The 27,906-nt window shown below is 36.9% G+C and overlaps 1 protein-coding gene across 3 annotated transcripts in view; it reads left to right on the plus strand.

Annotated features, from left to right (window-relative positions):
- rims2a (regulating synaptic membrane exocytosis 2a) overlaps nt 1-27,906 on the plus strand; it is a gene marked incomplete at its 5' end in the record, with an annotated part of 182,173 nt that overhangs the window by 69,930 nt on the left and 84,337 nt on the right. For all 3 annotated transcript variants that reach the window (XM_081389341.1, XM_081389343.1, XM_081389342.1), the window contains 5 exons: nt 6,988-7,808; nt 19,327-19,520; nt 23,132-23,251; nt 26,445-26,544; nt 27,207-27,330. In XM_081389341.1, the coding sequence (XP_081245467.1) occupies nt 6,988-7,808; nt 19,327-19,520; nt 23,132-23,251; nt 26,445-26,544; nt 27,207-27,330 (1,359 nt within the window). The remainder of the gene's footprint in view (nt 1-6,987; nt 7,809-19,326; nt 19,521-23,131; nt 23,252-26,444; nt 26,545-27,206; nt 27,331-27,906) is intronic.

The raw sequence follows: 27,906 nt of genomic DNA on the forward strand, positions 1-27,906 counted from the left end.
AATTTGTCTTCATGATCTTTTACCAAAATGTAGTGACTTTTTTTCTCCTTTAAAACGACTATCCTTTTTGATTGATGTCATGATTCTCACACAACTCCACTCTGGTCCGTTAAATTCTCAATCAATAAAATCAAGTCTTGCCCTAAACATTTTTTTCTTGTTGAATATCCTGTTTCCCTTAAAAATGTCTGAGGTAAAATGAGTTGATGATGTTTCATGTTGACTTAAAAAAAAACATTTAAAGAAAATCCAGTTACTTTACTTCTCCATCCATTAAAAGTCTTTAAACAACTTAGAACTAGGCTTTTAAGCATGTTTATGTCCGGCCTGAACTAGCACGTTTCTCGCTGTGTGTTTGTGAGAGTGGAAGGATCTTCTTGGTGAGCTGTGGAAGGATAGAGCCGTTCCCCAGTTTGCACTGATTCTCCAGCTTTATTCTTCAGGGGTTTGGCCTATTTTACACTCTGCTAGAGCTTCTCGAGAGAAGGTCTGGTTGGCCTGGATGCTGCTGTATGAAAGTATAGAGGGTAAATGTGGCAGGAGCACATGGCTGTCTGCATCATGTTTAGTGGGAGCGAGGGATGAGGGAGGGGGGGGCGTTAATGACGTTCGTATCACTGCGGTGCACAGGCTGAACACTGTGCTGTGATACTTCCTGTGTCTGCCTGTTCTGAGACTTTCACAGTGTGCTGTATATGAGTGCTACCAACTGTTCTACTGGGGTGATTAATAATAATGATGATGATGATAATTATTATTATTATATTATTAGATATTTACTGTAGTTATACTATTATTTATTTATATATATATATATATATATATATATATATATATATATATATATATATAGTACATCATTATGTGTCATAATAATCATAGATAAACAACCAAATCAACATAGACGAGAACCGACAAGGGATTGAACTGAACAGGCAGTGTATGGCAAACATAATATAATAATCTTTAGTAACCACAGAAACAAACAAGGACATAACGGAACATAATTTCAAAATAAAAGATGACAGAATCTAACATTTACATTATGGTAATACTAATTTTATTTTATTATTATTACATTGTGTGTCGTCATCATCTTTTTACTACAGTGTTTTTTGGTGTATTTACTGTGACATTACCATGTTTCTTTCTTTCTTTCTTTCTTTCTTTCTTTCTTTCTTTCTTTCTTTCTTTCTTTCTTTCTTTCTTTCTTTCTTTCTTTCTTTCTTTCTTTCTTTCTTTCTTTCTTTCTTTCTTTCTTTCTCATACCATGATAATACCATTTTTTTTGGTACCATTTTTACAGTTACTATGGTATGTTAATATTACAATCATTTAGTACAATAATACAGTATATATCAAAATCCCATGGTATTACTGTCGAGCACCGTCACTGTATCATAGTATCCACGGTAAGTTCGCTTCAGCTTAAAGGCTCAATATTGTAGAGCGTCTCTGTTTGTATGTGCTGAGAAAAGAAACCATAAACAGACTTAGTTTCTATTCAGATGTTGACATTTTTTAGAACATGTTTGTGTTCTGTACGTCTAAAGCTATTGCATGTTTCAATTTATACTTGTGCAAAGCAGACAGAATTAGATTTACAAAGATAATCGCCCTTGTCTTTAAAAAAATCAGGACGAGAGGGGGAAAAAAAGCACAAATTTATGATTTGTGTGGTTTGAGAGTGCTGTTTTGTTCTGGCACACAGTTACACCAGATTAAATAAAATCCTCTAGCAGGCCGTGGCCAGAATCTCCACCAATCAGCGACGGGCTGAAGCATGTAATGCTTTCCCTGTCCCAGAGAAACATCTCCATCTCTGCTCATAGGTCATCCATTACAACCTGTTTCAGCCTCGCTCTGGGTCCCCCAGCATGCCTTGCGGCTGCTTATAAGTCTGTGGGCGCTATGATGTCACTGACATCAGGGAGAATGATTAGAAAGAAGGGCATTCGTGAAATTCTTCAGCACATTTTAGTCAACGTTATGAGGGATTTACTCGACGGCCAGTGAGGGAAGATTTGATTTCTGTGAAAATGTCATCCTGAAATCAGAACTGAGGGGATTCTAATGCTACTGAAAGGACTGAAGACTGTCAGTGAGCTGTATTGTTTCCTACACCTGCTTTTCTTCATTTGACGGTCACCGTTTGCAGTAGCAGTTTGTGTGGCCTCATTTCAGTAAGGTTGTGGCTAAAGTGCAAAGGTGCGTATAACAATTCTCTGTTTTCTTCCATTTAGATGTAGCTGGGGCCCCAAGGGCCGTAATTTCAGTTGATTGCATTGCATTGTACTCTCACACTCTTGCTCATTATGTTCTTTTGCTCTCACTTCACATTAAGGGCTAGGTGTTATTTTTAGCCAACATTATATATATATATATATATATATATATATATATATATATATATATATATATATATATATATATATATATATATATATATATCTTGATTTTTAGGTATTTGCTCTATTTTCCATCATTTAGGGATGGGGATTTTGATCATTTTGCCCACTCAGATGGACTTCCATTCAAAAGTTTGGGGTCCAAAGGATTATTTTTTTTGGAGAAAAAAAAGAACAATAATTATTCACAATTCTCAATTCTGCAGTATTTATCATGCATGTATATATAGCATTCTAGCATTACTATAGCCTAATCATTCGTATGCATCCTTAGGGACATTTTGTTTGTGTTTTACTAGTATGGTACCACCATAGTATGCTATCTAGTACTTTTTTAGGGGGGAGATGCAAGCATTTTTTGTGGTGTGGTAGATTTCTCCTACTCACCTTACTTAATTTAAACAGACGTCTCCACTTCGACACCTACAAATTTATACTCTACTATGCGTCTCCTCTTCGACACCTGCTTCGGGTCGGATAATGTCTGGCCCCTTTTGAACACTATCAATTGGGAATAATGTCTCTTGTGTTCACCTTAAGCACTATCACTTGGGAATGGAAATAAGATCTTTAGTGTTCCACTAAACTATAGTGTCTAGCCGTGCAGAAGTAATCAGACATACTCCAGACAATGCCTTTGAATATGCTTTAATCACGGCCGGGAGGATCTCCAATTTCAGAGAGAATCCCCTCAACCAAAAGAGCACAACAGTTTATATAGAATGATTGCATGGCAAAAGTGACATGATTCATTGCATCATTTTTCTTTGATATGATTGGCTCATATAATTCTCTGTTACTAGGTCATGAGGTTAAATATGTAGCTATGTTCAGACAGCTGTTTTGTTTCTTCTTTTGTTATATTCAGACACAGTAACTTTGGCCCAAGTGTTGGGAGACATTTTAGTTTTCAAATACTGGTAAATGTTAATCCTGCAAGAAAAAGGGAATGCTAGTTATGATTATTTAAACATTTCCTTCACAATGGGCATTTTGGTTTTCTGTTAAATAGACTTTGACTGGCCAGACAGAGAAAATGCAAAATATGAGAGTGTTTGTTTACTAGTGAAGTGTGAAGGCAGGTTAACTATTGTAGAAAACACCCTGTGTTAGTGTGCTGGATAATGTGTATTTGAGAAATCAGTGTGTGGAGCTTTATCCTAGTTTTACACACTAAACTACAGTTAACATTGGTAAATTACATATAAGTGGGTCAGTTCACAATGACACTTCTTTTCCTCTAACCGTTCCTGTATCCACACAGCTTTCGCACACAGGAAGAGAGACTACTAGTTAGCTGCAGTGCTAATGCTAAGGATAAAAAATGGCTGTAGGTGAGTGTGCAGATAGGAATAATGCTGTATAATATGTGACCTGTGCAATAGTTTAAATCTGTCCACCTGCATACTAAACACAGACGTAATGCCCAGCTGTGCTATCATTGCTTTGGATGGGGCAGGTGGCGTTAGCGATTACATGAGCATCCAGCGCTTTTCAGATAGTCATAAACTGGTGTGTGATGTAATGCATTGGCCTGCCAGGTGTGTGTGCTAGTGGAAACTATGAATAGAGTGCAAGTGAATGGAAGCGAATGTATAACTCATTTTGACTAATTATGACTAATTTTATTAGCGGAAGCTTAAGCTAATTTAAAGTACATTGTTCAGGTTTATTATGCAATGATGCTGGCTGTATATTATATCATGTATATTAGGTATAAAAAAACTGCAGTTTTTTCCCCAGAAACACACACACGATCCCAAACACAAACAGATGTCTGCAGTGCTCTGGATTTGTGAATGGTGCACGACTGTGTCAGGCTGCTGTTGAATAATGCAACAGGACACGGCGGCCATAGTAAAACCGCGGGAGATACGATCATTAATCAGTCAGTACATGTACATGCTCAGAAACAGCTCACAGATCTCTCCAGACACTAAAGATCACAGCATCCTGCAGAAAAATTGAGAGAGCTATTATTGAACTGGTTTCTTCGTCGTTAGCTAGTGCGCTCAAAGGCAGATCAGAAGAACGTTCAATATGTTTCAGTTTTGCTGTGATATTTGCAGTACAAAGGAGAAGTTTGTTAAATTTTATTGCTCAGGTGTTATGCTTTCATACCTCAGGAGACTTAATGAATTTCTCATTGTTTCATTGAAGTATCAATCAACATTAGCTTTGTTTCCATCCAAAGTTGCAAATTGTACTGGAATATCGGATAAAACATTTTGGAATATCGCATAAAACATTTGCGAATAAAGCTCCGTTTCCATAGAGTTTCTCAAAGAGAATAAAATCGTCTCTTCCTGATAAACTGCCGCTAAATATCACTTAGAAAATAGGAAATTGCTGCAGTAGGAGAAACCACTGTAATAATTTTGTGAATTTTGACAAAACGCAATAAACACGTTATCTTGCTTTCTGAGGTGGATACCTGCTGTTTGTCGTTTAAGACAGTTCTGAGAGGTTATTATACCGAACCACTTTGCTCAGGCATTTCAGAATGACCAAATCAGGATTTCAGACGCTGTGCAACTAGTTCGGTTGTCTGTTTGGTCTAATTATGCCGTCCCATCGCAAAGTCACATGCCTTTTTTGATGCAAACTGAGGAATTTATTTGGTAAATGTGTTTCCATCGTAGTTTAGTTGAGTGCATACGTTTTTTTATGTGCATTTTTAGAATTTAAGTGCATTTTGGCATTTCCATCCATGATTTTTTTATGCAAAATCCCAAAATGCTTTTAAAAATAGGTGGATGGAAACATAGCTATTGTCTTTGATGTTTATCCTGAAAAAAGAAACGGATGAGTTGACTATTGATTTATAGTAGCTACAATATAAAATTAATGTGGATAGTAGCCTATAGCTCAGGTTATATGATTTGAGAAGAATTTGAGGAGAAATGTTTGTTCATGTTGAGATTATTTGATTTCAAAAGAATTTGATGACAATTGTTCGTTCATATCGAGACTGCTCAGATTCATATGAATGCATAAGAACGATCTGCATAAGAGAACTCGTCCGGAGTTTTACATCATCAACCCGTGACACGTTCTGTGACTGTGAGCTGCATTTGCATGCGGGATAGAGATGGTGGCTAGCAAGCAAAAACAATCTCTAGCCTTGATTTTCATCATGGCTTCTCTTGAAAAAAAAGAAGAAAAAAAAAGAAGACGATGTGTGCGGAGCAAATGTGGGGTTGTTGTTCTGCACTCCTATTGGTTTTTGATATGACTGTTGTCGTTGGAGAAACCACACTACAGGATTGTGCGTCAAATCTACTGACCTTGCCAGATTTTAGTCTGAGGTAAAATTGTATCGCTGTAGTCATTAATCCACTGTCTGTGAACATGTCAAAATGACGATTAAATACTTCAGATTTTGGCCTGATCAAAGGAATCTTTTCACAAAATTTGCACTTTTGTCATATTCAGAGATCTCATTTATGATGTTTTAAGTGAGAATTGAAGCTTGTTGTGGCAGAAGAGGTGTAATACTTGTTTGTGGGTTAGATGATCAATTGCTAGATCAAAGATTTAGATGTCAGGTATATTCCTGTAATATACCCTTTTAGTGTACAGTATATTACAGCTGCTTCCATGTGATTATCAATGAAATACAACCAAAAAACCTGCTAAACTCTGTGAAATCACACAAAAACATGCAGTAAGGGAAGAGCGGATGCATTGTGGCTTTTCAAGACTCTAAACTTTACTCTTCAATTGCAGTTTTTTCTCTCTCCATCATCTCTCTGGGCTTCCTGTGAGCCAAAGACTCTTATTCCCTCTGAAAATGAAACTTGAATGCCAGGGACACTGGTGTCATTTGTCTTTTCCGACACAAACAGCCAGCACTGCTGTAACCACATTAGCGGCAGGTTATTTGTGTAAACACAGCATGCATTTTAAAATGAGATGTTGCTTTAAAAAAAATGTAATTACAGTGAGAGTTTAGATGGTGCTGCTGCTTTGTCTGGATTCATACGTGATTTCAGCGTCCGATGACACGCATTTACATTTGTAACATGATTTTAATGCTGACTTTGCAAGTTTGCATATTGTTTCTTATAGTTGGAAGTCTGTGTAATGACTTTCATTGCGAAAGCTTGTTTGCAAACTGTTTTACTTGTGTAATCTGACGTGATTAAAAATAACAGCGTTTTGAACTAGCTGAAATGTAGGATGGGATTTGATTTTTACGTATCCGGAATTGATTGGATGTATTTATAGTGCTTTTTTCAATGCACATTGTTTCAAAGCAGCTTTACAGAAAATCATGATGTTAATGCTTATAATATTTTAATATCTCCATGCCTTGTCACATTTAAAAGATTAGAGCTGCTAATAATATAGTTTACATTTTGAGACAAAACAAGAAATCAAGCAGTTGAGATATCGCAAGCAGATGCTAAATGAAGTTGTGCTGCTTATTGTTTTTGTGGAAACTGTGATACTCTTTGATGAATAGAAAGTTATGATAGTACTCGGTTCATTCTCAGCATTACAAAGGCCATTATGGAGGTGTTTCAAGTTAGTAAAACATTTTATTAATAACTTCACTTTTTTTTGTGACCGACAGGAAAAGAAGCCCATCAGCAACCAGGGATCCAAACCAAAAATACGACCAAAGGGAGGATAAGGCGGAGCGTTCGCAGTATGCCCCAGGGGAGGGCGGCATGCCACGATCACCGTCTGACTACGGGGCCGGAGACCGCCAGTGGCGGGGAGGCTACGGTCGCTCCTACGAGGACGCAGAGGTAGCGCGAGGGGCGTACCGTGCTCGGCGGGGCGGCTGGCACTCTCAGGAAGAGTACCCTCCCGAACCCGGCTTCCTGCCCGATGGCCCGCCCCTCAGCGAGCACGAGCTACAGCGCCAGCGGCAGGAGGAGTACCAGAACCGCTACCGCAGCGACCCCAATCTGGCCCGATACCCAGTCAAACCACAACCTTACGAGGAGCAGATGCGCATGCATGCCGAGGTCTCGCGCTTCAGACACGAACGCCGCCACAGCGATGTCTCCCTGGCGTACACTGAGATGGAGGAGCCCCTTGGGCCCCTGCGAGGTCCCCACTACTCACCGGGTCCCGGACAAACCCACTGGAGGTCCAACCACAGTCCCCCCAATGTGGACTCCCTTCACAGGCAGCAGCTGCTGGATCCCGCCTCGGCCGTGCGGAAGAGTAAACGAGAGAAGATGGACAGCATGCTGCGGAATGACTCGCTCAGTTCCGACCAATCAGAGTCCGTCAGGCCGCCGCCGCCCAAACCTCACAAGACCAAGAGGGGCGGAAAAATGAGGCAGGTGTCGCTGAGCAGCTCCGAGGAGGAATTGGCCACAACACCCGAGTACACCAGCTGTGAGGACGTGGAGATCGAGAGTGAGTCTGTGAGCGAGAAAGGTAATGCAGCTGTTTATAAATCATATATATTTATAAATATAAACTACCATTCAAAAGTTTGGGGTTCGTAAGATTTTTTTACGTTTTATATGCTTATCAAGGCTGAATTTATTTGATTAAAAATACAGTAAAAGCAGTAATATTTTGAAATATTTTTACAATTTAAAACAGCTGTTTTATATTTGAATATATTTTAAAATGTAATTTATTTATGTGAAGACAAAGCTGAATTTTTTAGCATCACTGCTCCAGTCTTCAGTGTCACACGATCCTTCGGAAATCATTCTGATATGCTGGTTTGCTACTCAAGAAACATTTCTTATTATTATCATATTATCATATTTTTGTGGAAACGGTGATAAAAAAAATTCAGGATTCGTTGATTAATAGAAAGTTCAAAATAAAGCATTAATTAAAAATTGAAACCTTTCGTAACATTTTTAATGTCTTTACTGTCTTTAATGCATCCTTTCTGAATACAAGTATTCATTAAAAAAATCTTACCACAAACTTTTGAACTAGTGAATGTTTATGCAATGAAGATCTAATGCTAATAGATTAAAGCTGTTGCTAATATTAGAGTTTTATTTACATGTAAGTAATTAAATTAAGAATACTTTTAGAATAATATTTAATATGCTGATAACCTTTGATTGATGCTGATGTTTCACAGTGTGTGTATGTGAATGGCCAGTGTGTGTGTGTGTGTGTGTGGTCAGGGAGTATGAGGAGAGATGTGTGTCAAGAGGAGTCATTGTGTCCGTCAGTGTTGGAGAAGCTTTAAAACTGCTATTTAAAGTAATTCAATTACAGTCAAATTACTAAAAAGTAGTTCGCTACAATAGAAGCTACGATAAAAAAGTAGTTAACTTCAATGAAGTCAAAAACATAATGCTGAAAAGCAGTGCTTATCTAAATATTTAGCTATAAAAAAGACATAAAAAGGACATGAATCAGTGAATCGCTTCATTTTGAACTGGTTCATTTACACGAACTGTCCAAAGGAACCAATTTACTGGAATAAATTGGATACCCACACAATTCAGGAAAAAGTTTTTGATTATTTCCTCAGCTGCTGGAAAGTCACTTGTCGTTAGTTACTCTCCAACTCTGGTGTCCATTTACAGTATGACTTGTGTGTATTTCTTTCTATCTCTGTATGTTTGTAAGTGTGTATTGTTTTCTCTCTGTTGTCCTCCTAGTGACAGGGTCTTGGTTCCTTCTGATCAGATGTAATGGATTATGTTACATAACAGAGGAATAGAGTGGAAAAGAAAGAGTCAGAGATAAGGAAAGAGAGAGATGAGATTATTGTGTAGTCTCGTAAATATTAATATTAGAAGTGCACTTATTTATCCACTTTAGAAGTTTTACGCCTAAAGAAATTAGTGTGCTTGAGAAATGTTAAATTTTTCTTGAAAAAAATAAAGCCAAAAATGTTCCCATCAAATACCTTACTGTAATGCAAAACAAGCTTATATTATTTCAGTTGAATTGTGAAGCATTTATATATTACAACAGCACTTAATGTATGCTGATTTAAATTAATGAATGCATTGTGATAATGAGAAAATGTGCTTAGGTGTCCAAAAAATTATGTAAAATGCACACGCTCCTTTTACCAACAGTGAAGTAAACAAATCAAGTGCGCCTTTGTTTTGGGTGACGATTTTGGGTTAGTTGTGGGCAAGAATACATTGTGACAAGATTGGTGTAAAAAAAATGTATCCGAAAAGGTGGATGAGTTGAGAGAAATATTGATTACAAATGTATTTTAGTTCTGAAACGTAAATTATTATACTCAGTTTTGTGTTATTATGCATATTAAAGTATCAAGTTATTAGCTTAGCATCGGTCCTGCTAATTAATTGCGTCTCCCATGCACTTTATTTACTGCGTAGACAACAAACAGGAAGGTTTTTGAGATGTGTGGCAGGGCGGAGAATTGCAGTAAGAACTCATTCTAAGCCACTTATATAAGCATCCTAGGGACAAAACCCAGCGTACAGTTGTACATTATTGATGTTCCGCTCTTCCAGGTTTCACAGCCACACTTCTAACCAGAGGAGTGGAGTAACGCTCTCTCTGAAGGTCAGGTGGGTTTTAGGGAGGAGGGGAGAGCACATCAGGCCAGATAAGACTGCCTTTCCCGTCAGCTTTATCGCACATGAGAGCCGAGCTCAGTGGAGATACTGCACAGGGATAGTAGCGTTTCTGCATGATTACAAATCCACAATCGGCCATTTTACTTGATTTCATCATTTTGTTATTGGTTCAGTTGGTTTATATACAAACATTTTCTTCACTTTAGAGGGATAGTTTACCCAAAGATGAAAATTCTTCATTTAAGTCATCATTTAATCACTCTCAAGTTGTTCCAAACCTGTATGAATTTCTTTCTTCTGCTGAACACAGAACACGATATTTTGATGTTGGTAACCAGACGGACCCCATTGACTTCCATAGTATACTATGGAGTATCCTCTTTTAAATATCTTCTTTTGTGTTCAGTAGAAGACAGAAACTCATACAGGTTTGGAACAACTTGAGGGTGGGTACATTTTCTGTTTGGGACAGAATTTTCATTTTTGGGTGAACTATCCCTTTAAGGTGTGTGCATTTAAAAAAAAAAAAATTTAAATACTTTCTTCTGCTAGTTCAGACAACTATAATTAGATATATTTTCCAGAAAAGCTTTCAAAACATTGTTCTGTTTGTTTGATCAGCCTGGCATAGCAACAGTGGCTCAGCCAATGGTGTGAGCTAAGGGTAGGGCTACCTGTTTGTTTGACCAATAGCAGATAGGCTGAATGTAATTTGCAATTTTGTTATGTGATGCTAGTGGAGCAGAAACTGGTATGAAACAAAATCAGAGATGGTCACTCTTATCATTGGGAAATATGAGGGTCCGTGTCTCTACCTTTGGAGAAAGCCTAACCACTAACTTGGATCATGTGTGCCTTGAAAACCAATCACATTACAGCCTTGACATCATTGAGTTTCCTTCAGAGTTGTGCGACAGTCGATCACTGTTTGCGGATACTATAGAAATGAATGACAAGTGTTGTAAACTGAATCATACCTGTTGCGCAATGGTCAGTGACTTCTCTTATAAAACAGCATTTTTTTTGGTGTAAACTCAAAAATAGTTCAATCCAAAATGAATGTTTAAGGGCAAACATGTTGAAGATAAGCCGATAGGCTGTCAATTCATTAAATGATAAGCTGTTTTCCCACAAAAGCAGTTTTTTCATCGTAGTGAAGCCTCTCCATTGACATACACAATTGGTTTGTTTTTATATAAAAATTAATGTAATAAAATGTATATATTTCACCACTAGTGGCATCAGTTGTACAAAAATATTCTCTACCTTTCAAAAGATTGAGGTATTTTTTTTAGAACTTTAATATTTTTATTCAGCAAGGATGCATTAAATTGATCTAAAGTGGCAGTAAAGACATTTATAATGTTACAAAATATTTCCATTTCAAATAAATGCTGTTATTTTAAACTTTCCATCCATCAAAGAATCTTGAAAAAAAAATTCCACTTTTTTTATTTTAAATTTAAAAAGAATATTTCACAATGGAAATGCATCCTGGTTTCACCAAATAAATGCATCCTTGGTGTGCATAACATTTAAAGGGGTTGTATAATGCCCCTTTTTACAATATGTAAAATAAGTCTCTGATGTCCCCAGAGTGAGTGTGTGAAGTTTTAGCTGAAAATACCGCACAGATAATTTTTTTACAGCATGTTAAAATTGTCCCTTTTTGAAGGTCAGTAAAAACATGTCGTTTTGTGTGGCCCTTTAAATGCAAATGAGCTGCTGCTCCCGGCACAGAGGGCGGAGCTTCAAGAGCTTGTGTGTGTTAGCAGCTCCGATTACCTCACGCAGGCACGCACTAAAATGTCAGAAACTGTTCTGCCTTTTATATTTAAACTGGAGTTGGACAATGATGGAGAGACTTAAGAAGAAGTGACAACATGTAGAATGCAGCAGGACGTTTCTGAATGGTTAGCTGATGAATTTATGTAGCTGATGTGGAGTTAACTATCTTCAAGTCTTTGATTAGCATGTTCTGTCATGATTATCTATAAAATCGCTGCCTACAGAGTGACATGCTATTGCATTTGTGTTATGTACTGTATTGCATGAGAAAAGACGGATGTGACAGCTTGAGCAGACTCACAAATGTGTTGTACTACAAGAACTCTTCCTCTTCTCAACATGGACTGCGTGTTCCTGGGGATAGGGCTTATGAAAATTTTCAGGAATGTCATGTAGTCCCTACCAGCTGTTTGTTGTAGTCCTTAAAAAATGATTTCTTTAAAAGCAAATATCTCCCTTTGCTTTGAAATTTGAGCGTTGTAACTTTGCAGATGTTTGTTATGCTCACACAGCAACATTACACACAAACTAAAGTTAGTAAAATGAAATCATAATCAACCACCCCTTTAAAGAAAAATTGGAAGCTAATGTACATTTTCATGACTAATACATATTCAGACACACCACTCAGTTGATGTACTGCATTTTGCTTACTATATAACACAGGGAGAGCAGGGATTGGAAAGTGTCACAGTGTCACAATAGCTAACACAGAGCATATTAAACTGGAAAGGAAAGTATTTTAACATTGAAAAACATTGCTCAAAGCTAATGCATTAAACACAATTTCCAAAACTTGCCTATCAATTTTGACATCTGATGTCTTTGGACTCTATTACAGTTCAATTTTAGCCATGAACTGGTTGTCATTTTTGTTTGAGCAGCAGACATTTTGTTTATTTCAGACTTCCTGTTCTGAACGCAGGTTTTGACGTTATTTGTTTTGCCGGCTGACTTTCTGAAGATCAGATGTAATGAGGTGAAAGCAGGTTACCATGGCATCCGCTTGGCTGCAGGCCTGTTTTCGGATCTGGATAAGCTGCTTGGATTCGCTCTGCATTCAGACCTGCTCTCAGACCAGTCAAAAAGACCACGTATGATTCCGGGCAAATTATGTAATGAACAAAAAAAAACCCACAGCGATCAGAAAACAATTGAGGTGGAGCTTATCCAGATGACGTAGAGCTGTACAATTCTGGATAAATTGAGAACTGAGATTTTTAATATAGAGATCCGATTCCCCACAACTCTGAATAGACAACTAAACAAAATAACGTGTAATTTACTACGGGCTCTGACAAAATGTTAATTGCTGCGGTCTTTTTTAAATATTTAATTTATTTGAATTAACTATATTAAAATCGATTTAAATGAATGATTCAATGGTTCATTCAAAAACTTCACTTGTTCACTTGTTGGATGAATCATCATACAAATCTCTTTGAGTGAATGATTTAATGACGAAAGATTGAATTTTTTTTTATTGAATTGCCAACTATAAACTTTTATCCCAGTACTTCTGTGATAATTTGAACTATTGTATCACAGAAATAAGAATACAGTGTCATGGAAAAGACTATTTATGAAGCTGTTTCATACCTAAACATGACAACTGCTCTCTCTGGCTCAGCGGCAGCACCAAAGCAGATTAATGTGTTTCGTGTGATTGTACTTGTCAAAGGTTTAATAAACAGAGCCGAATCATTGCCATTTAGGAATAAGATTGTGTGAGTGTTCGAATGGATATTGCGATCTTTTAACGATTAATCGTGCAGCTCTAAAATGACCCTTTCCAGATATAATTACATTCAGCTATATGCATATTACTCATTTCTTCTGCTCTTCAAACTGTCAGCAGAAATAGGCTGTATCTCCGTAGAAATGTGATGGGTATGTGCTAAAGCTTTGTAAAAACATTGACGTGCAGCAGGAGCCCCTCATATGATTTAGTGTAGTGGTCTCTCTTTTTGTTCTCCTCTTTATCGATCAGCAAATGTGCAGACAGAACAGGAGAAAAGGTTTGAAACTGTCTCGTGTCCACAGGGTTATATTCATGTTTCAGTATTGTATGTGTTCTTAGAAGACACTTACTAGGCCTAAGTGGTAATTAAAGAGTGATGTGAGTGTCTAAACATAGCAATACATCACCATCAGCTTGTTTCATCAATATATCACCTATCATTATTTACATTTACAGGGCTCAACAATAAGGATGGCTTGTTCGCTAGGTAGCATAGATGAGGTTTTGTTGAAATTGCAAGAATTGCTGATAGTGTTAGCAACAGTGAAAATAGATTGAAAATTACAAACCAATCAGTAATGATTTGCTGTGGACGCCATCATTTTCAGCAAAAGGTTTTGGTCCCACTTTATATTAAGTGGCATTAAGTACTATGTACTTACATCAAAAAATAAGTACAATGTACTTATTGTGTTCATGTTGCATTGTAAAACACTTTTGCTGCTATTGAGGTGTGATACGGGTAAGGTTAGGACAGGTGTGGTGGTATGGGTGGGTTTAAGGTGTAAGGGAAGGGTCAACTGTGTAATTACAAATGTAATTACATAAATTAATTACAGCTGTAATTACATGCAGGAATTTTTAAAATGTAAGTACAATGTAAAAACATGTAGTTACACAATAAGTACATTGTATCAAATTATTAATTTCAATGTAAGTACATGTAAGTACACTTAAAGCCACTTAATATAAAGTGTGACCAAGTTTTTTTTTTTTTTTTTTAATTGAACATTTTTTGATTATTTTTATAATAGCAGTCCAACATCACAAACTAGATCAATCACTGTTTTTGGTTGAAATTATATTTCTACATGGCAAATAATTTACTAGTAGGTGTAGTAGAGTAATAGAAAAACAACAGAGCCAACAGCCATGACATGCATGCTGCTGATGAAAGGGGTGTGTTCAAAATAATAGCAGTGCGGAGTTCACTTAGTGAGGTTATTCTTTCTGTGAAAAAACTGGTGTCAAACAAGTGGTCCGTATTTAAGGACGAAGGCATTACCGGAATGTACATGGTAGTTATAGTGCATTTCTCTCTGAAAATCTGAGTAAAATGGGCCGTTCCATACATTGTTCAGAAGAACAGTGAAGAAAAACTTTGATTAAAAATGTGATTGGAGAGGGGAAAACATATAAAGAAGTGCAGAAAATGATAGGCTGCTCAGCTAAAATGATATCAAATGCTTTAAAATGGCAACCAAAACCAGAAAGACGTGGAAGAAAACGGAAAGCTACCATTCAAATGGATCGAAGAATAGTCAAAATGGCAAAGACTCAGCCAATGATCAGCTCCAGGGTGATCAAAGAAGATCTCAAGTTACCTGTGAGTACTGTAACAATTAGAAGACGCCTATGTGAAGCCAAGCTATTGGCAAGAAGCCGAAAACGACATGTGCTGAAGAGGGTACAATTCAATGTGCCAAAGAACACATTAACTGGACTAAAGAGAAATGGCGCAATATTTTGTGGACTGATGAAAGCAAGATGGTTCTTTTTGGGTCTAGGGGCCGCAGACAGTTTGTCAGACGACCCCCAAACACCGAATTCAAGCCACAGAACACTGTGATGACAGTGAAGCATGATATGGGGATGTTCCTCATACTATGGTGTTGGGCCTATTTATCGCATACCACAGATCATGGATCAGTTTGAGTACATCAAAATACTTAAAGAGGTCATGTTGTCTTATGCTGAAGAGGAAATGCCCTTGAAATGGGTGTTTCAACAAGACAACGACCCCAAACACACCAGTAAGCAAGCAGCATCTTGGTTCCAGACCAACAAGATTAACATTATGGAGTGGCCAGCCCAATCCCCGGACCTTAATCCAATAGAAAACTTGTGGGGTGACAGCAAAAATGCTGTTTTTGAGGCAAAACCAAGAAATTGTGGTATGTAGTGTAATCGTCCCGGTCTGGAACTACTGAAGTTGGTCGACTCCATGCATCACAGATGTGAAGCAGTTCTCAGAAACCATGGTTATACAACTAAATATTAGTTCAGTGATTCACAAGAAAGCTAAATCTTAAAGCATTTTTCAGTTTAAACAGTAAATGTTTGACTTTGGAAAGAAAAATGCACATATTTTTAATGCATGTCGTGTGAATAATTTAATATTTTAGTAATGTTTTTTAATATCTTGATTTTTTTTTTAATAATTGTAAAAAATAATTAAATATTTATATAAATACATAAATGTCTATATAATAAATATAATTAAATATATATATATATATTTAAAGTATTTAAGCATTTTTAATCTTTTACTATTATTTTTTGTAGATAACTGTAAAAACTAATAATATTTACATAGTAAATAATACATGTTAAAATTGTGCGTTGAAAATCAGAAATGTAAATATACCAAATTTAAATTCATATCATTTTTTTTTTTTTTTTTTGTATTGGTTGGCATAATTCTTTTAGTGAATCGGGTGAAATGAACAACATGATTCATTCTCCATGAATCCCGCCTTTTTTTATATCATGCCAAGGGTAACCAATCAGACCACATCTTCAGTTGTCCTGTTCGGAGACAAATATCAATATCAATATTCATTTTATGATCGCTGCCATGTCGCTCTCTTCAGTCTGTCTCTCTCTCTCTCTCTCTCTCTCTCTCTCTCTCTCTGTTCTCCTGTCTCCTTCACTCGTAGTAAAAACAGCATCAATAATTAATGATCCAATTAATAGTTTACACTGGGTTTTTATTGAGTTGTCAGAGTGATGGAGAGCCGTGCACTAGCGGCCTGGGAGCTGTGCTCAGGCCTGAATCAGCACTTCCGCCTTCTGCCGAGAACGTGAGAGTGAGAGAGAAATAGACCCCGGAACGCAGCCGCTAAGACCACTGCTCTCACGCTTTTACTACCAACACACACACACACAGAGAGAGAGAGAGAGAGGACACAGCAGTGCTCCAGAAGGATAGCATGATGATAGTGGACATTTGGAACACAGATAAGTGGCGAGTGTGAATGTGCACTGAAATAATTGTAGCTACTGTTATTGTTTTGTCTCAGGTAATTTGGGCCACTTTTTGCCATTGATGATTTGAAAAACATAGCGTAATTTACCTGAATTCACCTTAAATGTGGTAAAGATGAGGTAATCGTGAAAGCGAAAGTGCCCACAGTCGCTCCCCGGGCGCCGCAGCAATGGCTGCCCAATGCTCTGGGTGTGTGTGTTCATGTTTTGCAGTGTGTGTGTTCACTACTCACTGCTCCTAATGTGTGTACACTAACTTGGATGGGAGAATGGGTCACCATACTTGGCCTTTACGTCATTGTCACTGTCACTTAAATAAAAATGAATACTTTTGACCATGGTAGTAGTTATACGTGTACATTACTGTATGAGTCCTTTTTTAATTTTAAGTGTTATATAAGGCGAGATCTATCATACATTTGTTACGAATAATCATCTTTTGGTTTCCATCTATCAAGTTTTCAAATTAGATTTGATTAAATAAAATTAAATACAGTAAATAAAAAGATTTGTTTTCCACTATTCCAGATAATTTTCCCCTTTTGTTTCTGATGTTCTTAAGGATATTCATGGCATGCATAATTCTATTTTTTGTACTATATGACTTTCTGGAGGACCATAACATTGCATTCAATGGGTTTCTGCGAGTACTACAGGAAGAGCTTTAGGCTGCTTCTTAAACTATCCCTTTATTCTTTTGTTCATTAATTCTCATATGTCTGCCGTTCTCTGTCATTACCACTGGCGCTAGTGTTTTGGAGTTTAATGTAATGAGTCCCATATGTAGATCAGTGTCTGTTGTTTAAGCTGCTGTATGAGTGGTTGCTCTGTTTATTTCATGTTTAAGACACATGTACACATCCTAGGCTTAAGCATAGAGCAGATACAATACTATGATGCTACTGTATTATGAATATCGCATGGTATTTGATAATGCCATATTTACTCAAGTAAAACTAAATCTATTAAAATCGTTTTGTTGATACCGTAAATCATACCGAAATCATTTCAATCACGACAACTCTCCTCGGAGTAGTTTGAAACACAATATGTATCTCTAATGTAAATGTAAATAGGTTGTGACTGTACACAGACTCGCTCTGCTAGACCACGATAAAACAGAAAGAAAATTTGCTGCTGCTACAGAGCAAGTACGAAGACTTGCTCCATAAGACACAAAGTGACATTGAAAGTGCTTCTGCAAATAGAGACCCGTAGCAGATCTAGACAGGTGGTGCTGGGGAGGGTTAAGATGGGTGCGCCGTCTAAAGGTGATGATACACAGGGCAACTTTTTGAGCAATGTTGCTGGGCAGTCTTGCAGAGCGATTGTTGCTTGGGCACTTTCCCATTGAAAATGGGCAATACATTTCTATCTGGATAATTTAGATTGGTCCTGGACCCTGTGTCTCGTTTGGTTGCCCGTTGATGGCAACATTGCCCAGCAACATTGCTCAAAAAGTTGTCCTTTGTATCATCACCTTAATGCTACCTGGTCAGACTGAAATATATATGGCTAGCCTGATAGAAAGAAGTGGCCGATTTGCTACTGAACCGGTCACGAGACAGCCAATCAGTGGCACGTTAGAGTTTCATGACTAAACTAGGTACAGTATACATTTTATTATATTTAGATGTCATGTTTATTGTGCTATATTTAATCAAGCCATATCAGATTATATCACATTTGATTTGATCTAGCCATATGTTATATGTAAAGGCATCACAGCTGATGGTTTTTATCTGATTATGATGTCATATTGGACGACGTCATTTACAATGACCACATCCAGTGTTATACCTGATGATGTCATATATGATTGTCATATCTCTCCAAATGCAGGAATGCAGGTTAAGAGAGTGTGCACCAACTGCATTTTAAACTGGAGCCGGCATTGTGTGTTTTTTCCCCCCTGAAATAAAGTGTATTAAAAGCCCAGTCCCAAGATCTTTTCAGATCTTATTAGTCAGACTTTGAAGATAGCGACTTCATCCAAGTTTCTTTGAGCAGTGCAAATGTTTGACCTCTTCTGTAGTTTTGTACAAAGGCGCATTATGTTGCATTTACCAGGGACAATTCTTTATATTCTTGTTACTTGCCTGATTTGTCATAGTTAGGTTGCATAAATACAGTTATGAGTATAATAATCAATGTACATTAAGTGTGAGTCTAAGTATGAGTGCATCTGACACATTTAACAATATGAATGAGTGAATACAGTGTCTTTTCCCCCCACATGTCTCTGTTTCTTTTGTCCTCACAAACTACCTCTGCTCTCTGCTGTATGTGTGCGTTCTGGGATTGTGTGTGTATGTGTGTGTGGTGCTCGCAGGGGATTTGGATGGCCACTGGTGGGATCATACAACGTGGCATAGCAGCGATGCTTCCTCCATGTCTTTGGTGAGACATGCGGAGCCTAATGTCCCACCTCTCTCTCTCTCTCTCTCTCTCTCTCTCTCTCTCTCTCTCTCTCTCTCTCTCTCTCTCTCTCTCTCTCTCTCTCTCTCTCTCTCTCTCTCTCTCTCTCTCTCTGCCACTCTGTCATTCATGGTTCTTTTGATTTATTTTCACTTCTGCATGTCTTTTTTTTCTTTCTGTTTTTATCCCATGTCTGTAGGGGACAGTCAAAGGGGAAAAAGACAAACTTTTGAGCAGTCACACACCTTATCTGAGGGCCAAAAGAAAATGGTGCGCTTTGGGGGCCACTCTTTGGAAGAAGATGCTGAGTGGTTTGAACCCCAGGTTAAAGACTCGGGGGTTGATACTTGCAGTAGCACTACCCTAAACGAGGAACATAGCCATAGTGAGAAGGTACTGGGACCTCTCTAGCCTGCACTGATTTGATTTGATCTTGTTTTGTTTGAACTTTTCATTTACTTCATTTTGTTCCATTTTCACATGGTCTTTGTTTTGATGTCGCTAATGATAGGTGAGATGTTGATTTGATTTTCTTTTTGGATGTTGCAGGGATAGTTCAACCAAAAATGAACATTTTGGTCTCATTTAACAAAGCTTTCTCTATTACTTTCTCTTTTTTCCCCTCCATGGAGCACAAAAAGGATTTTTTTTTAATCATAAAATGAAAGCAGACAGTGACCAAGAACTGTCAGGCTCCAAAAAATGACAAATAACACCACACAGTTGCCATGAAAATGGTCTACATGTGCAATATTTCAGATCTTCTAAAACTACACTGCCATTCAAAATTTCAGGGTCACTAAGATTAATTTTTTTTTTTTTTTGAAGGGAAGTACGAATTTAATATTCAGCAAGGATGCATTAAATAAATTAATAAACTTTTTTATTCATAAAAAAATCTACAAAAATATTAAGCTGCACAACTGTTTTCAACACTAATAATAAGAGATTTTTTTAAAGCAGCAAATCAGCATTTTAGAATGATTTCTGAAGGATTATCACTGATATTCAATGCTGAAAATTCAACTTTGCATCACAGGAATAAATACAATTTTAAAACTTTGTTAACATTAAAAGTTATTTAAATTGTAATATTTTACAATATTACTGCTTTTACTATAATTTTATGCAGCCTTGGCGAGCTTAATGCACTTCTTTCAGAAACATTAAAAAAACAAATCTTTTTTTTTTACCAAACTATTGAACAGTAGTGTGTATGGTAGTAGTGAAACCGACTGAAATTTAAGTTTCATTCACGTTGCACTCCTTTGAATCTCTTACACTTTAACACATGTAATCTTGCACATAACTTTGGGTCATGTGACTCGCAAGAACCAATAGATCATGTCAAAATATGCTTTCATTGTGTGGAAAAGAGCTCCATGATCATTCCCCTTATCTGTTCCATGGAAGGAAAAAAAAGTTCGGTTTCAGAACATCATGAACAATAATGACAAAATTTCATTTTTGGTTGAACTATTCCTTTTCTTGTTTTAATTTTTTTTTTATTTAAAAACTTAAGTTTTCCTCAGTTTTGAAACTTTTTTCTTCTGTGGCAGTAGCTGGGGAGCCTCTTGCTTGCTCTGTGATCGTTTGCTTCTTAGCCGCAGCTGCCGTAGTCGACATAGCAGCGAATCACTCCACCGTGTGACTGTGTGTTTTGTCATGGCACTTAGGGAATGTGGGTCCCCCCGTCAGCTGCATGCCCTCTCAGCCTCGTGTGTTATTGCCGTGTTAGTGGCCCCGTCAGCCGCGGTAGGGCCCTAGACCCCCTCACTGGTTCGAATCCTCACTCCTTCCCCCCTCTCCCGCCAGACACGCTCCGCTCCGAAACACACGCTCACTCGCTCAGAGATGGCCAGCCAGGATTTGTTTTGCCACAAAGTTTGTTTTTCTTTTTTCCCTTTCCACTGTCATATTCCTTTGCTCTCCATGTTATGGATCACGGGATTCCACCGTTTGTGTTCGTGAGCCTTTCCATGCTGTTCTCCTCGCTTTCGGTTTGAACATCGTCTGTGTTTCTTCTTCCATTATTCGGGCTTGTGTTTGCTGGATGTGGTGCTGGGGTTCGGCTGTGGTGACGATGGATTTGGTCTCCGTCCGTGACTGCTGGGCTTTTCTCTCTGCATGTGATGGGTGCATGTCACTCCCAGCAAGACAATCACACAAACTCTACACCATCTCTTTTGCCAAAGACTATGACATTTATGAAGTAATACGCTCTTAGCCTATAACAGAAAATAATTTTGGCCATTTTGTAAAAATACACTACCATTCACACGTTTGGGGTCAGTAAGATGTTTTGTTGTTGTTGAAGAAATGCATACTTTTATTCAGCGTGGAGGCATTAAATTCATCAAAAAGGGCGTAATTATCTTATAAAATGTTTTATTCTGTGGCTGAAACAAGTTTCCATATTTAATTGACCAAAAGTGACAGTAAAGAACATTTGTTGTTCTTTTTAACTTTGTTTTTCAAGAAATCCTGAAAAAAAAGTAAAAAAATAAAACAGTTTTCAACATTGATAATAATAAGAAATGTTTATTGAGCAGAAAATCAGCATATGAAAATGATTTCTGACTGGAGTAATGGTTGTTGAAAATTCAGCTTTGCCATCACAGGAATAAATTACATTTTAAATGATATTGAAGCAGAAAAAAGTTCTTTTAAATTACAATAATATTTCACAATATTTCTCGGAGAACATGAGAGACTTGAAACAAAACCTTACTGACCCTAAACCTTTGAATGGTAGTTTAAGTATAAATGACTTTTACAGTATGGAAATGTGAAAATGTATGGGGCAAGGCATTATACCATTACGGTTTGTATATCCACAAGACTTTAAACATTATATATGTGACCAGTGTGATAGAATGGCTTGCTAACTTATTGTTATTATACTTATTAACTTACTTATTATACTTATTAACATACTTATTATAATTCTTTCTTTTTTTCCTTTACAACTTATAAGGTCAGTAACATGTAAGCAGAACTTAATTTATGTAGAAATGTCATCTCGCCAATAAAAGGACAATTTAGACAACTTTACAGTATATCTCAGAAAATAGCCAATTTGTAAAAAAAAAAAAAAAAAAAAAAAAAAGTAATATAAGCACTTTAGCAAAAATGCAAGCTTCACATTTCTGCTTTTAAACCATCTGGAATGCCTTGCCCCACAGACCTCCATTATATTTTTCTACTGTAAGCAATTCTTGTACATTTGTACCAACTGAGGGATGATTCAAAATTATTTTCTGTGGTAATTGACAGCATATCATAAATGTTGTCCATATAGCTAAACTTGAACCTGGATCACTCCTACTTGAATCTGTCTCATATTTGAAATTGAGCAGTGATTTATTGCATTATAATGGAGTCATTCATTAAATTGACCACATTTCCACAATTTATCATTGAAAATGATATACATTTTAAGACATTCTATTTTTTTTACAGCTAAATTGTTTGGTGAACAGTTTATCAAAAAATACAAATTCTGTCATCATTTTCTCACCTTCATGATTTGAGAGCTCCAGTGGAATAATTTCAGCCATTAAAAAATACTAATATTTTAACATTTCATGCTGAGCTATTATATGACTTGTGCATGGAAATGGATCACTTTGCTCTCTAGATGATGGTATCATTACCATTTAACATTGGACAACTACTTTTTACTATCCACTTTCGTTATACGTTATATCAGTCACAAACACTTCTGTGATCCATGGGGGGGAAAAAAAGCGTACAGCTTTGGAATGACATGAGGGTGAGTAAATGATGACAGTATTTTCATTTTGGGCTGTGCTAATCCCTTAAGCCTCTATGAGACATTATTTGATTTGTCCCGTCGTGTGGCTTACTCTTTTGAAACACCTGAAATCACAACAGAGTTTGTGTGATAAATCGGATGAAATTCATCTCAGCCTTCCCCGCACCAGCACTGGCAGGTTTCTGTGTGTTCTGGAATGATGTTTGTTGTGGTTTTGACCTGACAGCACCCGGTCACATGGCAGCCCTCCAAAGACGGAGATCGACTCATCGGCAGGATCCTGCTCAACAAGCGCATGAAGGACGGCAGCGTTCCTCGTGACTCCGGAGCTCTTCTGGGACTGAAAGTGAGTCGCTCGGCCTCCCGTGGACTTACACTTTATGTGGTTTTGATTTCACACATGGTTTTGTAGCTGCTTTAATACAAAATCTGTCAACAACATTTATGTCGATAACTATAGAAAAATTATTTCCCACAGCAAAAACCATCAATTCACTGCTATGCACATTTTGTATGTTCTCTTATAATGGCGCTCAATTCAGTTCATGGAGCTTTTTCCTAGCAAGCTGATGATCTGATTCAGGTTCATTAAATAAAGTGCGGAGTGGTTGGGAACCACTGTTCTAGAGGAAGTAAACATGGCATAAAACATAAAAAAAGTTAAGCTGAGATTTATGTTAAAGTCAATGGCTGCATTCAAAATCGCATACTTCCCTACTATATGATAGACGAAAAACAGTATGTGACAAAAGAAGTATGTCTGAATTTACAGTACTCATAGGCAAAAAGTACCAGATGACCTACTACTTCTAGCAAGATTCTAAAGTGTGCATACGACGGACACTTTACTATCCCATGAGGCCACGGGAGAGGATTTGTGAATAACGGTGATGTGACGCAACTGACGCAGCTAGTTCACATGATAATGATATACTACACACATTCATACAGTACTATATAGAACATTCTTTTTAGTGGTTGAAAAGTAAATATTTATTCAAAATAAGTATCTACTCAAGAGATTATGCGATTTCGGACGCAGCCAATCTGAAGCATTTTCATTTTACTTCAGTAATCTCATGAGAGAAACAGGATATTTAACAGGAAAATGTGGGGTTGGACTGTTTATCCATTAGGAATTGATTGAATTGAAAATCATTTCAGAAGTGGGTCAAGTTTTTTGATAAATTACGACCAAACATGAAATGTGAACTGATAAAATAAGGATAAAAATATTGCATGAAGTCATTCAAAATGAATCTTAAAATTTCTTGAATGTAGTTGTTTATTTTTCAGTACTTTTTTTTTTTTTTTAGCAATGCAATATTTGCATTTTAGTTCCCCAAAGAACATTTCAGTGAACAGTCTTTTAAACAGATTTTTTAAGTGTTCTTCACACTAAGAAAAGGAAAGTTATTTTAAGAACTGGGGTGCGTTCTCCGATAACGTTGTCTCTTAGCGCGCTACGAAGACTCAAAAGGTACACCTTAACTACAGGTATACCTTTCCTACGTGTGTTCTCCGAACTATACCTTAGGATGTTGCTTTAAGGTAAACCTTCTTAAGTTCGACCTTAGCAGGCGCTGTCCATGGTGGAGGCGCTGAATAGGTTGATATCGATGCCTCGATGATCGATTGTGCGCTCTTTCCTTCACAGCGGTAGCCTATAGGTAAAGTATTGAGAAAACAATGTTCTTTATAAAGAAGCATTTTAGAAATAGTACAAACTGCATTTATCGGGGCTCATTGAAATATGTATATGCAGAAATAAATATGAGTATGTGTTTATAATTTAGCAAGTGTGCAGTCCCAAACCCTCACGGCCATAAGTGTGTTAATTTTCTCCACAACGTATGCTGATTATCCACCAGCCATGTAGTTGACATACACTAACTGGCTTCGCGGAGGGCGCCGCCTTTGATTTTAAAGTACTCGCTGTCTCGCTGCCATAGCTATAAAGTTTGTGTAAACTCATCTTTCTTTATATAGACTCCTAAGCCTTTTCTGTCAAATGGTTCGCCAGCTGATGTGCCTTAGGATAGTAATTAAAAAAGCTAACAACCATTAGTGGAAACTTTATTAATGAAAACACTTCCATACACTGGGTGTAGGCTATAACAACTTAAGTATTTTATGTGTAAAATTTTAAAGTAAAGTAAAAATGTAATTTAAATCAGATTTTATATTAAATGTTCATATAAGATTTTCTATGTGTAATTAAACTGCGATGTAAAAAAGCTTTTTGCGTAGTGGTGGCCACTAGCGGTATGAACCGTCAGCAGCAATAAGGTATAGCTAAGAGCGCTCCAGACCAACCTTACGAACGTATGACTTACAGAAGGTATACTTAACTAAGAAGGTTTCGGAAACCACGTATTAACGATAAGGTACTTCTTAAGGTACAACTTAAGAACGACGTAGCGTTAAGGTAGTTTCGGAGAACGCACCCCTGTTCATTAAAAGGTTCTTTAGGAACTAAAAATGGTCCTTCTATGGCATCGCTGTAAAACAATCTTTTTGTAACATCTATTTTTAAGAGTGAAGAATATTGTAATAATCTAAAGAGCCTTTTTGTCCATTATAAAGAGCCATTTGTGCTATGGAAATGTTCCATGTAAAGGTTTTCTGCGGAACCATTAAAAATTGTGAAAACAGAACGATTATTTTAAAGACTGCATGCATAGTACTTTTTAAAATGTGCATTGATAATGTTCATTGTGATTTATTTTCGACATTGAAATAGCGAATAAACATGATTGGAGTAAAGCTCTTACAGTGGAAGTAAACAGGGCCATGCACTTTGAGAGTTTAAAAGCAGAAATGCGAAGCTCGTATTTGTTGTCAAAGCACTTACATGGATTGTTCAGCAGAGTGGAGAGAAACGAAGAATCGTTACTGATAACAAACTTTCTGAATGGCTGACTGTGTGTCAGCTCAGTGCTACCGTGTGCATTATATCCGTTACCAGCAGCAGTTTGTCAAACACACACACACACACACACACACACACACACGCACACACACACAATCGCCCTCGGCTGCATGCCACTCATTATGTAAAGCCATCTTTATCTAGGAGGCAGCTCATAATCTTCTTTGTATGTTTGCACTGGGCTGCCATTAGTGGGGATTTGATTTGTATGATGCTCACAGAAGAGCGATTGGTCATGTGGTTTATGGAACAGACCTCCAGGCATTTTCCAACGGTCGTTTTTTTTTCAACAGTGCGGACAGAATAATGTACACACACCATTGAAAGTCTCACTGTTTCTTTTCAGTGTAACTCGTGCGGTTTGTTTCTAAACAGATTCTTTTTTTCTGAACTCTAGTACAATCAGTCAAAGCCTTTTAAATCTATTCTCCTTACATCAACATCAAACCTTGATTATAGGATCATGATACCTACAATACCACTGAAATTGAATTGGCATTTTTCGTTTACAATTCCACCACCACAGTAAAACCTAATATGCTATAATTTCAAAAGCTTTAGTTCATTACTGTATCTTTTTATGTGTGTGTGTGTGTGTCTTTTACAGGTGGTTGGGGGAAAGATGACAGAGTCTGGACGACTTTGTGCGTTCATCACCAAAGTAAGGAAAGGGAGTTTAGCGGATACAGTTGGGCACCTCAGACCAGGTACATGCTATGTTTCAATATTTCATACACTATACTGTCTAAAAGTGTGGGGTCAGTAAGAATTTATTTTTTAAATTTGAAAGAAGTCTCTTAAGCTGCAGTTTTTTAATCAAAATGACATTAATATTGTGAAATATTATTACAATTTAAAATAACTGTTTTCTATTTTTATCTTAATCATGACAACTCTCTAAATAGTTTTAGCATGTTTTTGAATATGGCAGTGTTAATGTATTTGGTCTTGGCAGAGCTGCAGATCAAGTATGGACTAGATACATATTTCAAAATGTAATTTATTCCTGAGATGACAAAGCTGAATTTGCAACAGTCATTACTCCAGTGTTCAGTGTCACGTGATCCTTCAGAAATCATTCTAATATGCTGATTTGTTGCTCAATAAACATTCCTTTGGTGAATAGAAAGGTCGTTATAGCTTTTTTTTGTAACAATGTGAACGTTTTACTCTACTGTCACTTTGCATCCTTGATAAATAATGGTATTAATTATTTTTCAAAAAACGAATTTACTGACCTGACAAATTAGCTGACTTTGAACAGTTGTGTATGTAGGACACTATTACTCCAACAGTTTGTTACTGTATTAAATACAGTAATGAATGTGTAATTACAGATAGTTTGTTAATTGATTTTCTTGTTTCGCAGGTGATCAGGTCCTAGAGTGGAACGGCCGACTTTTACAAGGAGCCACATTTAAAGAAGTTTACAATATCATTTTAGAATCAAAGCCAGAGCCTCAGGTGGAACTAGTGGTCTCTCGACCCATTGGGTACGGCTTCCTCTACAGTGTTTTTCAGTTTGACATGAAATTGGTTTTCATATGAACTTAAAGGGGATGTAATATAACATTAACAAGATAATGTTAGTATAATTGATATATATATTTGTGCCGTAATTTTGAGGTGTGTTTCTGAATAAACCTCAATATTATTTTAGATGAGGAATATTGGTATTATTCATAAAATGAACATGCTAATGAGCATTGTGGTCCATCTGCCTTACATTTTTTATGATAGTCTGTTTTCACCGCCTTTATATTAAAGGTATCATATCATGAGAAATCCATATTTTCTTGATATTTTCAGATAAAAGATGCTGTTGAAACATACTGTAGTTTTGAAAACTCAAAACTTATTTCTTAGTAAAAAAGAAAATATAAAAAATAATTAGCAAAAATGTCTCGTTTTGAACTTTTGTAAATTTCTGACAAGGGATCAATAAAGAAAAAGTCATGCAAAATTTATTTTTTCCCCATTTTTTTCTCTCCATAAGATTATAAGTGGACTTGATATGAAATGATATGACCCCTTTAGAGTGCCTGCTGGCTCACATGGACACAAACAAA

Source organism: Scardinius erythrophthalmus, assembly GCF_964197995.2.
Source record: "Scardinius erythrophthalmus genome assembly, chromosome: 16".
NCBI lineage: Eukaryota > Metazoa > Chordata > Actinopteri > Cypriniformes > Leuciscidae > Scardinius > Scardinius erythrophthalmus.